The 14,179-nt window shown below is 36.1% G+C and overlaps 1 protein-coding gene across 1 annotated transcript in view; it reads right to left on the bottom strand.

The window, feature by feature from the left end:
* TBC1D4 (TBC1 domain family member 4) overlaps positions 1-14,179 on the bottom strand; it is a 411,701-nt gene that overhangs the window by 14,706 nt on the left and 382,816 nt on the right. Inside the window, 2 exon segments of the mRNA XM_053707925.1 lie at positions 3,203-3,379; positions 10,571-10,740. Of these exon segments, the coding sequence (XP_053563900.1) occupies positions 3,203-3,379; positions 10,571-10,740 (347 nt within the window).

Here is a 14,179-nt window from a genome sequence, read left to right as displayed (position 1 = left end):
TCTTCCCCTGGAGAACCGTAGCCTTGGACGGAGGATCAATCCGTGAGAATGCAGAAACAGGAAGCGGTTAGGCAGGTACTACTCCAAGCAGTTAGTGCATAAAAACCAAAATTTATTGAAATTTCTTAAAAGAATGAACAGACATGGCAGCAATAGAGCAGTAAGTCTGACATGTTTCGCACCTCACTGGTGCTTACTCATAGACTGAGTTCTGCATCTCAGTCCCACATGTTTATAGGCTGGAGTGGTAATTAGATTAACCCCTTACGTCCCACAAACACAGGAAACAGGATAAAAACAATCTCATAAAAGACATCAAACAATTGTAAATTTACCAAAGGATTAATTACTAAATTAGTAACAAGGGCAATATTAGAGATTCTACCTGATATTTGACAACATATTGAACATATTCAAAATTTTAGGATGTGGACATAATGATATAACATTCTGGCATAGAAAAAACTTTGTACAAACGCATACATATAGATACTTAATCTTGTAAATGATTAGAGCTGGTATATAAGTATTATACTTAGTCATCTATAAAATAATTTATATCCCATTCCCTATTCATTCCTAGAGGAAAGCGTGTATTTAATTTTAGTATCCAATAGAGTTCTTTTTTTCCCCAAAATGTTATCCCTATTTCCTCCTCTTAAAGGGACATTTGCTAAATCAATGACCTGAAATGAAAGATGTGCAATATTTGTAAGATGTTTGTTATTAAAATGTTCAGCAACAGAAGAGTCTGTGCTATAATTTTTTTATAGGTGATATTTAACAGCTTTGCTGTGGTGCTCTTTGTCGCCTCCTGCAGGGCAGGATTGGTATTCCCAATAGTAATTAAGATGATCCGTGGACTCATTGTGTCATTAAAAAGAAAATGAGAGTGAAGCTTTGACATCTTTAAAAATGAATAAGGATGTGATCCTTAAATAGGCAGATAAGGGCGGGCGGCCATTATATTAGACAAAAGATACTATGTAGAAGAGATACTAGCGCAATTGTCTGATAGTTCCATATATGGCCCACTTCCCAATGATCCTTCTCAACAAATTCTCAAGCTAATAGTAAAAACGGTTGAGAATGGCTATATGCATTGTGTTAATGATATGGATACCAGGATTTTTTTTATTAAACAAGAATATATGATACCAGTATTTTACACACTTCCCAAAGTGCATTTAAACCTCCCGGCCGCCCCATAGTGGCAGGTACTAATTCAATTTTTACAAATATGTCTATTTATTTAGACAAAGTATTGAGGCCTCTTGTTGTTCAATCTCTGTCTTATATCAGAGATACTAATGTTTTTCTCTCAAAAATTGATGGTTTATCATATGATTACGATAGATGTATTCTGAATAGCTTAGCCATTGTGAGTCTATATACTTCTATTACTCACAATAGTGGCATTGATGTAATTAAATGTATACTAGCAGAAAGTAGGAAGTTTAATATTTTTGAACAACAGTTTCTGATAAAATTATTGGAAATTATTTTGTATTACAATTATATCCTATTCCGCTTATTACATCCAAAGACAAGGTACTGCAATGGGATCCAACATCGCCCCTACCTATGCTAATTTGTATATGAACTGGTATGAGGAACATTTAGTATTTGAAAATGAGATGTTTCATCTAAACGGCGCCACCTGGTGGTGCTATATAGATGACATCTTTCGCATCTGGTTGGGCCACGTTGGATCCTTGAAGAAATTTGTATAAATACTGAATAATAATTTGAATTTGTACACAGATTTGTATTGTAAGGAGACTGACCGAAACAAACTTCTCAACTATACTAGTGAACATCCTCCAACATTAAAACAATCACTTCCAAAGAGTCAAATCTTGAGAGTGAGGCGTATGTTGAAAGATGAGGCTTTGGTGTGCACCAGACTAGTGGATGAGGGTAAATGATTTTTGGAAAGAGGCTATCCTGGTGAACTCATCAATAGTAGTATAGAGGATGTTAAGAAAATCACATGCAATGAGGCACTCGAACCTAGTGAGAAAAAACAAAAACAATATAGGATGGTTTTTATTTCTGAATTTAACTCTCTAAGTCCAGCTATCCAGTGTATTATTAGACAGCACTGGCATATCATAAGAGATTGTAATCCAGATATAGAGGTTTTTGCTAATGTTCCAATGCCTGCCTATACTCGCCCACCTAGCATAAGAGATAAATTGGTAAGAGCAGATGTGGGTAGCTTAAAGAAAGATAACACAGGATATTTGACAAGCCGAAAGAAAGGCTGTTTTCCTTGCTTAGGCTGCTCTAGTTGTAGCAGTCTAGTCAAGAGTGACAGGTCAAAAATATGGAATTAATGGGTATATTACCTGCAAAGCTAGCTTTGTGGTTTACCTAATTAAATGCCAATGTGCCAAGATTTATATTGGCGAGACAACGCAAAGGGCACGAGATAGGATAGTGCAACACAAATCTAGCATTAGAAGATAGAATATGGAGGCACCTGTGGCATGTCATTTTTTGGAGCCAGGTCATTCTATTGCACAATTGAGGTTCCAGATAATAGACTGGGAACAACCCCCTAGAAGGGGTCAGAATAGGGAATCCATTCTAAAAAAGAGGGAGATACTATGGATACACAAACTTGATTCATTAACCACTAGGGGGATGAATAGAGAATATGATTTGAATCAATTCTTTTGATAATATTATATTGCTGTTTTCAATGGTAATCTGTATTTATAGTAGCAATATGTGTTCTATTTTTAAACTTAAAATTTGAGGGTTAGTATACCTTTAATAAAACTTTTGTATAAGTGATGAGGTGGGAGGAGTTACACCTGTGTAAAGGTATTTAAGGTGAAGTGCTACATTACACTGCAGACATGACTAAGGGTTGAGAGCCCGAAACGCGGTCTTGTTTTTTTATACCTACTCCTGGTGAAAAGAAATAAAGAGAAGAAGTTTGTTATAATTTGTTGTGCAGCCTTTCTTTGGAACTTTGATATTTCATAAGGTATGCAGTAACCTTCTGGTGTGCACAACTTATAAAAGGCTTGAGTGCTGGATCTCAAATGGCATTACATTTAAAAATAAAGTCATATAAATCCATATAAAGGATATATAATGTATTGTCTATAGCTATAAAGTAGAAGGAAGAGCAATGTTGGTACAGCATGTATTTTTTGTTGATTGGGTTGTAACTTCGGCTTTCACTTACCTGAAGGTTTTCCAGCAATTCCATATTCTGCTTCTTTAGCTGGCTGTTGGCCTTTTCAAGTTTTTGGAAAGCTTCACTATCATCACAAGAACTGGAGGCTTCAAGCATCTCATCATTAATTACATGATACTCAACCTCATATGCATGAAGTTGTTTGGAAATATCCATCTCAAATACCTGCAAATGAAAAAGATGATCTTTATTTCTTATCAAGTGTGTTTTCATTTTTTCTTAATTTAAAACATAAAGTACTTAGGTAGAGCTTGTCAGGCTAAAACAGTTACATTAAAGAGACAGTCTAGTCAAAATTAAACTTTCATGATTCAGATAGGACATGCAATTTTAAACAACTTTCCAATTCACTTTTATCATAATATGTGCTATGTTCTTTAGGTATTCTTTGTTGAAAGCTAAACCTAGTTAGGCTCATATGCTAATTTTTAAGCCCTTGAAGGCCACCTCTTACCTGAATGCATTGGACAATTTTGTTCACAGCTAGAGGGTGTTTGTTCATGTGTGCCATATAGATAACACTGTGCTAACGCCCATGGAGTTACTTATGAGAGGGCACTGATTAGCTAAAATGCAAGCCTGCCAAAAGAACTGAAATAAGGGGGCAATCTGCAGAGGCTTAGATACAAGGTAATCACAGAGGTAAAAGGTGTATTAATATAACAGTGTTGGTTATGCAAAGCTGGGGAATGACTAATAAAGGGATTATCTATCTTTTTAAACAATACAAATTATGGAGTAGACTGTCCTTTTAACAGAGAAGACATAAAAGTCTAGTAGGAAAAGACTTGAAATCTCCCTCCTGGGTATATTTATTTATTTATTTAAAGACATTTGGGTTCAGTGATTGTATTTTGTCCAAAGGTGGTAACTAAGTAGCCATATAATTACTAGTTTGTGTTAATTAGTAATTTAAAGTTATATTTTAGGTGTTCAGTGCACTACAACTCAGCAATATGCACAGCAATATGCGCACATGCACCCTGGGAAACTGGCCCCTGCTCACCAATAGGTGCCAAGGGACCCCAGGAAAGTGGCCTCTGCTCATCAATAGGTTCAGATTTTTAAAGATTTAATGCAAGGTACGCCTTTTATATAGGGGTACCAGTGCATTCCTATTGGCTGAATAAATTCAAATCAGCCAATAGGATTGAAAGCTGCTATATAAAAGGGGTACCTTGCATTCAATCTTCAGTGTGCGGCTAGAGATCGCTTGAAGAGGACCTCCGTGTCGCCTGGCTGAAGAGGAGGACCAACGTCCCTGATTAACTCCCCGCCATTGCCGCCGCCGCCGCCACCGGGATGAAGATGGACTGCGGCCAGGATAAAGATTGAAGAAGATGGTCCTGTGATGGATTAAGATGGAGCCCAGCCAGGATGAAGATAGAGCGCCGCCCATCATCAATGGTGAGTACCAATTTTGAGGTTAGTGATGGGTTGATGGTTTTGTTAGGATTTTTTTTATTGTGGGGAATTATAATTTTACGGGTTAATTGTTTTATTTTTTATGTAAAAGCTGTTAGCTTAGGGTTTTTTTTATTTTGGGGTGTTTTTTGAGGTATTAGAATAGGAATAACTTTGATTTATTTTTTGGATAATTTCGTTTTTTTTTGTAATGGTATTTTTTTTCATTTTTGTAATGGTAGTTTTTTTTCATTTTTGTAATGGTAGTTTTTTTTTATTTTTGTAAGGGTAGTTTTTTTTGTAATGTTAGTATTTTTTATTTTTGGCAATGTTAGTATTTTTTTTAATTTTTGTAAAGTTATGTTTTTTTGTAATGTACATTTTTTTGTAATTTTTTTAATTAATGTTAGGGTTTTTTTTAGTTTAGATTTAGACTTAATTTTGTTTTACAGGTAAGTTTTTATTTTTTAAAGGTGGTTAGTTTATTTTTACTTTAAGTTAGATGTGTTTTAATTGGGGTTAAGTTAGGGGGTTTAGATAGTAGTTGAATACTTTGCAATGTGGGGGTGGAAGTTTAGGAGTTATTAGGTTTATTTAGTAGTTGTGATGCGGGGGGATGGCAGTTTAGGGGTTAATAGTTTTCTTTAGTGGTTGCGATGCAGGGGGATGGTGGTTTTGGGGTTAATAGGTTTATTTAGCGTTTGCGATGCTGGGGGATGGTGGTTTAGGGGTTAATAGGTTTATTTAGTGGTTGGGATGCAGGGGGTGGTGGTTTAGAGATTAAAGGGATATAAAATCCAATTTTTTTCTTTCATGATTTTGAAATAACATCAAATTTTAAACAACGTTCTAATTTACTTCTAGTATCATATTTTCTTCGTTTTCTTGTTATTCTTATTTGAAAAGCAGAAATTTAAGCTCAAGAGTGTGCACGTGTCTGCAGCACTATATAGTAGCAGTTTTGCAACAATGTTATACATTAGCAGGAGCACTAGATAGCAGCACTATTTACTGTCATGTAGGGCTTAAGGCATGTGCACACTACCTACCTAGGTATCTCTTCAACCAAGAATAACATGAGAATGAAATAAATTTGATAATAGAAGTAAATTGGAAACTTTTAAAAATGGTATTCTCTATCTGAATCATAAAATATTTTTTTGGGGTTTAATGTCCCTTTAATAGTTTTCTTTAGTGATTGAGATGCGAGGGGTGGCGGTTTAGGGGTTAATAGGTTTATTTAGTGTTACGATACGGGGGGTGGTGGTTTATGGGTTAATAGATTCATTTAGTGTTTGCGATGTGGGGGGGTGGCAGGTTTAGTTGTTATTAGACTAGGGGCTCATGGTAGGTTTTTGGGCCACTTTTTTTCTCCATAGACTTCAATGTGGAATGCGAAAATGCAATTTCAATCACTGGTGTTAGGTTTTTTTATTCAACATTTTTTCTCCATTGATCTCTATGGGGGAATACGTGAACACGCACGCCAAGTCATAACTTGGTTTGTGTGCGGTATGCGGGTTAACGCAGCGTAAGGTGCGCAAAAAGTGAGTTATTTTGAATCTTGTAATGGCAGCGCAATTCAATTTGCAAACAAAAAGCCACAATGCGCGGTGTGTGTTGGCAACAGATTTGCTGCGCGACTTGTAATCCGGACCAATATGTGTAATAGATGCATGTCACATTAACTGCTGTTATAGTGCCCAACTATTACTCTTTTTGTAAATTAAGGATAAAAAAATAACTGGGTACAGTTTCTACTGAGACTGAGACTGTTATCTAGTCCAGAAATGATTACGCTCTCTAAGTGATCATTGCCTTTTCCTACAGTCTGGCTCCATCTAGTCACAGATAATTCATTACTATATAAGTTTTTGCAGGCTCCAGCATCTGATTCTTCAACAATATTAGGCTTGTTAAATGCTCTTTATGCAGTACAATAGCTCCATAAAGAGTAAATATTACAGTATAGTTAAGTGCACTCTGTTATCTTTAACCTATTTTAGGTTAACATTACATAAATTGACTTTGTGACATAAGTGGAGTTCAATTCTGCAAATCTGAAATATTTCATATTCTAAATTTCAGGAGACCAAGTAGTGACCTACCCTAAATAATGAGGGTTGTGAGAGATAAGTTTCATGTCAAGCTACTATTCTCAGAGTTTTAATTGTGTACCATTCTCATTATGTACAGGTCAATGAGAGGCCATTTTGTTTAATCTAGATGGCTTTTATATTACTTTATGATAGATATTTTTATACAGGATCAAGAGCAGCTATTTTATTCAATTTAGAAAGCTTCTATATCCAGAGGCGTAATTAGAAACCACAGGGCCCAGCCCCCCCCCCCAAAAAAAAAGGTTAATTTGATACATATCGTTCTTTTTTGTTTTTTTACATTTAACACAGAAAAAAAATGTGAATCAGATTACATGTCTGCAAAAGGAGGTACCCTGTGCCCACAGTCTGTGAGATGGTCTGACCCCCTATTACTGTATATAGTGACACTGTTTAACCCACCAGCACTGTTTAAAGTGAGTTAGTGACACAGTCTGTAATCTGCCGGTGAGATGGCTGGCCTGACCCCCCCCCAGTACTTTATAAAGTAACCACAGTAGTCAGTGACATGGTCCAGCCCCCCCCCCCGTACTGTATTATATGGTGGTACTGTATAGTGACACTGTTTACCCCATGCTCCCCCCCCCCATGCTGTAGTAACAAGGTCTGTAATTTGCTGGTTCTACAAACATACACACTAGTATGGAATTGGTTCTAATCGTTATTATTGTACATTCCAATCTTCCCTCTACTCTTTTCCAAGACACCCCTCCCCCTAATTCCTTCACTTTATCAACAGGAAGTTTTACCTTACCCCTCTCTTTGTTACAGCTCACACCCACAGCAATATCTCTGAAAATCTCCCTGCAACTTCCAAGCTCACACCCACAGCAAGATCTCTGAAAATCTCCCTGCAACTTCCAAGCTCACACCCACAGCAATATCTCTGAAAATCTCTCTGCAACTTCCAAGCTCACACCCACAGCAATATCTCTGAAAATCTCCCTGCAACTTCCAAGCTCACACCCACAGCAATATCTCTGAAAATCTCCCTGCAACTTCCAAGCTCACACCCACAGCAATATCTCTGAAAATCTCTCTACAACCTCCAAGCTCACACCCACAGAAATATCTCTGAAAATCTCCCTGCAACTTCCAAGCTCACACCCACAGCAATATCTCTGAAAATCTCCCTGCAACTTCCAAGCTCACACCCACAGCAATATCTCTGAAAATCTCCCTGCAACTTCCAAGCTCACACCCACAGCAATATCTCTGAAAATCTCTCTGCAACTTCCAAGATCACACCCACAGCAATATCTCTGAAAATCTCTCTGCAACTTCCAAGCTCACACCCATGGCAATATCTCTGAAAATCTGCACGCACTAGTCCTCCAAGCCCCCCTCCACTACCCACCCTGGTGTTTACCTTTAATATATAAACACCTCCTAACAGCAATTAGGTGCAGCTGTCACTAACGAACCAGGTTAGAGACAATAATTCACACTCACAGCCTCTGTACTAACACTTTACCATATTCTGTTACACTCTCCCAAACCTCATTTGCTCGCCACACACTTCACCCACTCTCAGTTTACCCTGCCTTATATCAGACTTATTTTTCTTACCTCTCGTGTCCATTCCCTCTCCCTTAGATTGTAAACTTGAGAGCCTTTCTACCGGCAGGACACTTTGTATTTAAAGTGAACTACTACTGATTGTGCTCAAGGGCAGGGCATTAATCTCCTTTTGTATTTTTTTTTGGGGGGGGAATTAAAGTTAAATGGAAGTTGTCCTTATGTTTGTTTTATTGCTGCTAAGACATTTCTTGTCTACTATGAAATAGTTAAACATATTCTGTACTGAACATCTTATTTCAGTTTGTCATTCTTGTAATTAACTAGCTATTGTCTGTAACATTTGTCTTGAAACCTTAATAAAAATTAATAAAAAAAAAATAAAAAAAAGAAGAAAAAGAAGCAAACTGAGATACCACTTAAAGTTTGGGAATTCTAATATTTAAATAAAAAATCCAGCAGTTAAAGTTACCCTGTTACTACCACATCTCGTCACCATCTATACCCTAGAAATAACATTAAACTCTCTATATAATCATTAAAAACTGAACTAAACAGTACCACTGTCTGGATTCTCCACTATTATAACAGCATATGCTGCTTTGATGATACCAACACAGAAGACTATAAACGGCTGTAGCATCTACTGCATATTGACCCATGGCCTGGTCTCCAGATGCCTGAGATTGCTTACAACTAAGAGGTTATGGTGAAATCACAAACTATGAGACTAAAGGTTAAGCAATTTACAAATATCAACATAATCTCAAAATGACATTATAACTCCATAATACAGTTATATTACATGGTTCCAGCAAAAAATGTGTATTTTTGTGTATTGTCCTCCATTCCTTTTGCATATTGAGAACACGTTCAGGCTGTCGCTGATGAATATTAATCTCTGTACTTAAACTTTGCTTATTTCTTTCATTCCCTCAAGATTCAACATAACTGTCCTTCTCTTTATTCTCACCACTAATGTATTTGCAAAACATCATTGCTAAAATCCACATTTTTTTTATCAAGATACAGAAAGGAAATAAGTACATACGTCTACCTTGCAGTTTACAAGAGTTATCCAGAGATCAGATACTAAGCAGAAAAAAATGAAAGATTTACCAAAGAAATCTACTATGAAAACTGTAGGTGTCTTTTTTAACAATCACTATAAAAGAATAAATACCTTAGAGCCAGAGCTTGAGAGTGGCACGCTATAGTTTTTGCGCAAGCAATATCAGGTTTATCGCACCTGTTTGCACGCGTGGGAAGTAGCGCACGTATTACAAGTTAAAAGTAAATGCGATCGATAGAGCACAATTAAAGTTAATGCACGTCTGGTTAGCACAACCTCAGAGCTCTGGTTAACTGTTACGCTAAAAAAAAAAGTTGCATGAAACACCTTATAATTACAATTAAAAGTACAGGTGAGGTCTCAGGGCTTTAACACAGAGATACATACATACACATGTCTAAATATGTATATATATATATGTGTGTGTGTGTGTGTGTGAGTACATATGTATTTATATGTAAATATATGTATTTACAGTCATATATACACATAAACACATAAATACATATGTACACACACATATATATATATATATATATATATATATATATATATATATATATATGTGCATTGGAGCCCTTGCAGTCAAATAGATGAAAACATGTAAAAGCATATTTATGCTATATTCATTTTTAATAAAGGATTTAACTATGTATTTACTGTAAATATTTCACATTCATATAGAATATCTTCTAAGTATTTATATATATTCCTATTAATATATGTATATACCTATATATATATATAAAAGTATAGATATATATTTACCAAAATACCATTAGATATATGTAGAAATATGTATTTATGAATAAATAGAACATATTCTGCAATGTGAAGAACATTGGAATGTAAAATATTCATATTTTCATGTTGGGTTAGCGCACTTAAGAATATGCGCGATATTCAAGGTTTGTTTTTCTGCACGCATCAGGTTAGTGCGCAAGATACATTTTTTACTTTCTGCTTGAAATACGAGAGCTACCCAACGCGCACAAAAATCGTACTTATAGCGCAGTTATTGTGTGAGCGGGATCGCTAAACAACGCTCCACTCATAATCTAGCCCTAAATGTAGCTACTACTTCTATTGCAGGTAACAAAGTATTAGACTCAGCATTGCTCTGTGAAATGCTCATTACTTTTATTTAGGAATCTTAATCATTTGTACAAATCAAACTGCAATATATAAAATGACTTGACACAGAAAATCAAAGATAAAAATACATATTATCGATATAATTACCTGGGTAATCATGGTTTCCATAGTATGTAGTGTCATATCGGGTATAGTGGTCTTCAAGAAATCCACTATGCTTTCAAAACTATCACAGGCCATAATACTTGCTTCATTGTTACTTAGAAGACAAAGGGCCACTTTGAAGATAACTTCAATTCCTTGTAAAAAAATGATATCTGAAAAGAATATTACAGTTGTAAGTAGCATGTTGCAAGCAGCTGAGTGGGTATAACAAATAATAAACACAATTATGTATTTCTCTTATAACATCAGTGTTTTATCTGATCAAGAAATCAATACAGCATACAACAATGTGAGCCCCTATTATGTTAGCCCGGGTATCTACTCTAATATCTGTTATTAAGCATAGGTAAGATGATAACAGAAACAGCCACTTTCAGGCAAGTTTCTTTTGAACTAATATATACTTTGGGCAGCTAACAGTGATTACAGTAACTAAATGCTAGGTTCATTTCTATCCTCAGGTGGAGAAAGAGCATATTCCATTTTCACTGGTAGTGATTAACACCACTAAAAACAAATGAATATGAGAGGTAAAGAGCAAATCTGAATTGTAATAATGGTTTCTGTCTACACACACAAATATTATACGCAATTATTACTTTATTAAATGTTATAGTTAAACCAAGAAACAATATAAAAACAGTTTAAAGGAACAGTAAACACCTTAAAATTGTAAAATAAAATCTTTAATTATGTGTAGTTAAACAACTGTTTAGTATAATAATTTTTGCTAACAATAAGGGCCATGGATAGCTCCGGTTGGCCTCCTCTCTAGTGGTGGATGAAGTTCAGCTAATGAAATAAAACAGTTGCAACAAATAAGATAATATTTTGTTTCTTAAAAGGACAGTCTACAAAAGAATATTTATTGTTTAAAACGATGGATAATCCCTTTATTACCCATTCCCTAGTTTTGCATAACCATCACAGTTATATAAATACACTTTTTACCTCTGTGATTATCTTGTATCTAAGCCTCTGCAACCTGCCCCCTTATTTCAGTTCTTTTGACAGACATCCATTTTAGCCAATCAGAGCTGGGTCCCTGGAACTCCACATGCATGAGCACAGTGTTATCTATATGACACACAAGAACTAACACCCTCTAGTGGTGAAAAATTGTCAAAATGACCTGAGAGAAGAGGCAGCCTTCAAGGGCTTAGAAATTAGCATATGAACCTCCTAGGTTTAGCTTTCAACTAAAAATACCAAGAGAACAACGCAAAATTGATGATAAAAGTGAATTGGAAAATTGTTTAAAATTACATTCTCTATCTGAATCATGAAAGTTTATTTTGGACTAGGCTGTCCCTTTAATGTTTAAACTTGGTTGATATGTAAAACTATCACAACAACAAAAATGTATATTATTCACAAATTCTTTAGAGTCCAATAAAATACTTAAATAGATACTAAACCATTTTTTTTCTTTAATGATTCAGATAGAGCAGGCAATGTTAAGCAACTTTCTAATTTACTCCTATTATCAATACGTCTTCATTCTCTTGCTATCTTTATTGAAAAAGCAAGAATGTAAAGCATAGGAGCCGGCCTAATTTTGGTTAAGAACCTGGGTTATGCTTGCTTATTGGTTGCTAAATGTCAGTCATAAATAAGCAAGCGCTATCCTTGGTGCTGAACCTAAAATGGGCCAGTTTCTAAGATTTACATTACTGCTTTTTAAATAAAGATAGAAAGAGAATGAAGAAACATGTATAATAGGAGTAAATTATAAAAGTAGCTTAAAATTGTATGCTCTATCTGAATGATGAAAGAAAAAATGTGGGTTTAGTATCCCTTTAAAGGATTACTTTCTGTTATCATTTTTAAGCTAAACAACTAACATACAGGGAGTGCAGAATTATTAGGCAAGTTGTATTTTTGAGGATTAATTTTATTATTGAACAACAACCATGTTCTCAATGAACCCAAAAAACTCATTAATATCAAAGCTGAATAGTTTTGGAAGTAGTTTTTAGTTTGTTTTTAGTTATAGCTATTTTAGGGGGATATCTGTGTGTGCAGGTGACTATTACTGTGCATAATTATTAGGCAACTTAACAAAAAACAAATATATACCCATTTCAATTATTTATTTTTACCAGTGAAACCAATATAACATCTCAACATTCACAAATATACATTTCTGACATTCAAAAACAAAACAAAAACAAATCAGTGACCAATATAGCCACCTTTCTTTGCAAGGACACTCAAAAGCCTGCCATCCAGGGATTCTGTCCGTGTTTTGATCTGTTCACCATCAACATTGCGTGCAGCAGCAACCACAGCCTCCCAGACACTGTTCAGAGAGGTGTACTGTTTTCCCTCCTTGTAAATCTCACATTTGATGATGGACCACAGGTTCTCAATGGGGTTCAGATCAGGTGAACAAGGAGGCCATGTCATTAGATTTTCTTCTTTTATACCCTTTCTTGCCAGCCACGCTGTGGAGTACTTGGACGCGTGCGATGGAGCATTGTCCTGCATGAAAATCATGTTTTTCTTGAAGGATGCAGACTTCTTCCTGTACCACTGCTTGAAGAAGGTGTCTTCCAGAAACTGGCAGTAGGACTGGGAGTTGAGCTTGACTCCATCCTCAACCCGAAAAGGCCCCACAAGCTCATCTTTGATGATACCAGCCCAAACCAGTACTCCACCTCCACCTTGCTGGCGTCTGAGTCGGACTGGAGCTCTCTGCCCTTTACCAATCCAGCCACGGGCCCATCCATCTGGCCCATCAAGACTCACTCTCATTTCATCAGTCCATAAAACCTTAGAAAAATCAGTCTTGAGATATTTCTTGGCCCAGTCTTGACGTTTCAGCTTGTGTGTCTTGTTCAGTGGTGGTCATCTTTCAGCCTTTCTTACCTTGGCCATGTCTCTGAGTATTGCACACCTTGTGCTTTTGGGCACTCCAGTGATGTTGCAGCTCTGAAATATGGCCAAACTGGTGGCAAGTGGCATCTTGGCAGCTGCACGCTTGACTTTTCTCAGTTCATGGGCAGTTATTTTGTGCCTTGGTTTTTCCACACGCTTCTTGCGACCCTGTTGACTATTTTGAATGAAACGCTTGATTGTTCGATGATCACGCTTCAGAAGCTTTGCAATTTTAAGAGTGCTGCATCCCTCTGCAAGATATCTCACTATTTTTGACTTTTCTGAGCCTGTCAAGTCCTTCTTTTGACCCATTTTGCCAAAGGAAAGGAAGTTGCCTAATAATTATGCACACCTGATATAGGGTGTTGATGTCATTAGACCACACCCCTTCTCATTACACAGATGCACATCACCTAATATGCTTAATTGGTAGTAGGCTTTCGAGCCTATACAGCTTGGAGTAAGACAACATGCATAAAGAGGATGATGTGGTCAAAATACTCATTTGCCTAATAATTCTGCACTCCCTGTATTAAAGTTAATAAACATTAATTAAAACCTACTGACCTATATTTTCTCCAAAACAAAGTTTCATAACGTTCTAAAAGTTATATAATTTATTCGCCGATGATGTCACGTTATCCTGCCCACTATTTTCAGCACTGAGTGTTCAAAATACTTAAACCAATAACTTTGCGTTAAAAGCGCCAT

The sequence above is a fragment of the Bombina bombina genome, chromosome 3 (assembly GCF_027579735.1).
Source record: "Bombina bombina isolate aBomBom1 chromosome 3, aBomBom1.pri, whole genome shotgun sequence".
Taxonomy (NCBI): Eukaryota; Metazoa; Chordata; class Amphibia; order Anura; family Bombinatoridae; genus Bombina; species Bombina bombina.
Note: the sequence above shows the minus strand (reverse complement) of the source record. Positions and strands in the feature narration are given on the sequence as shown.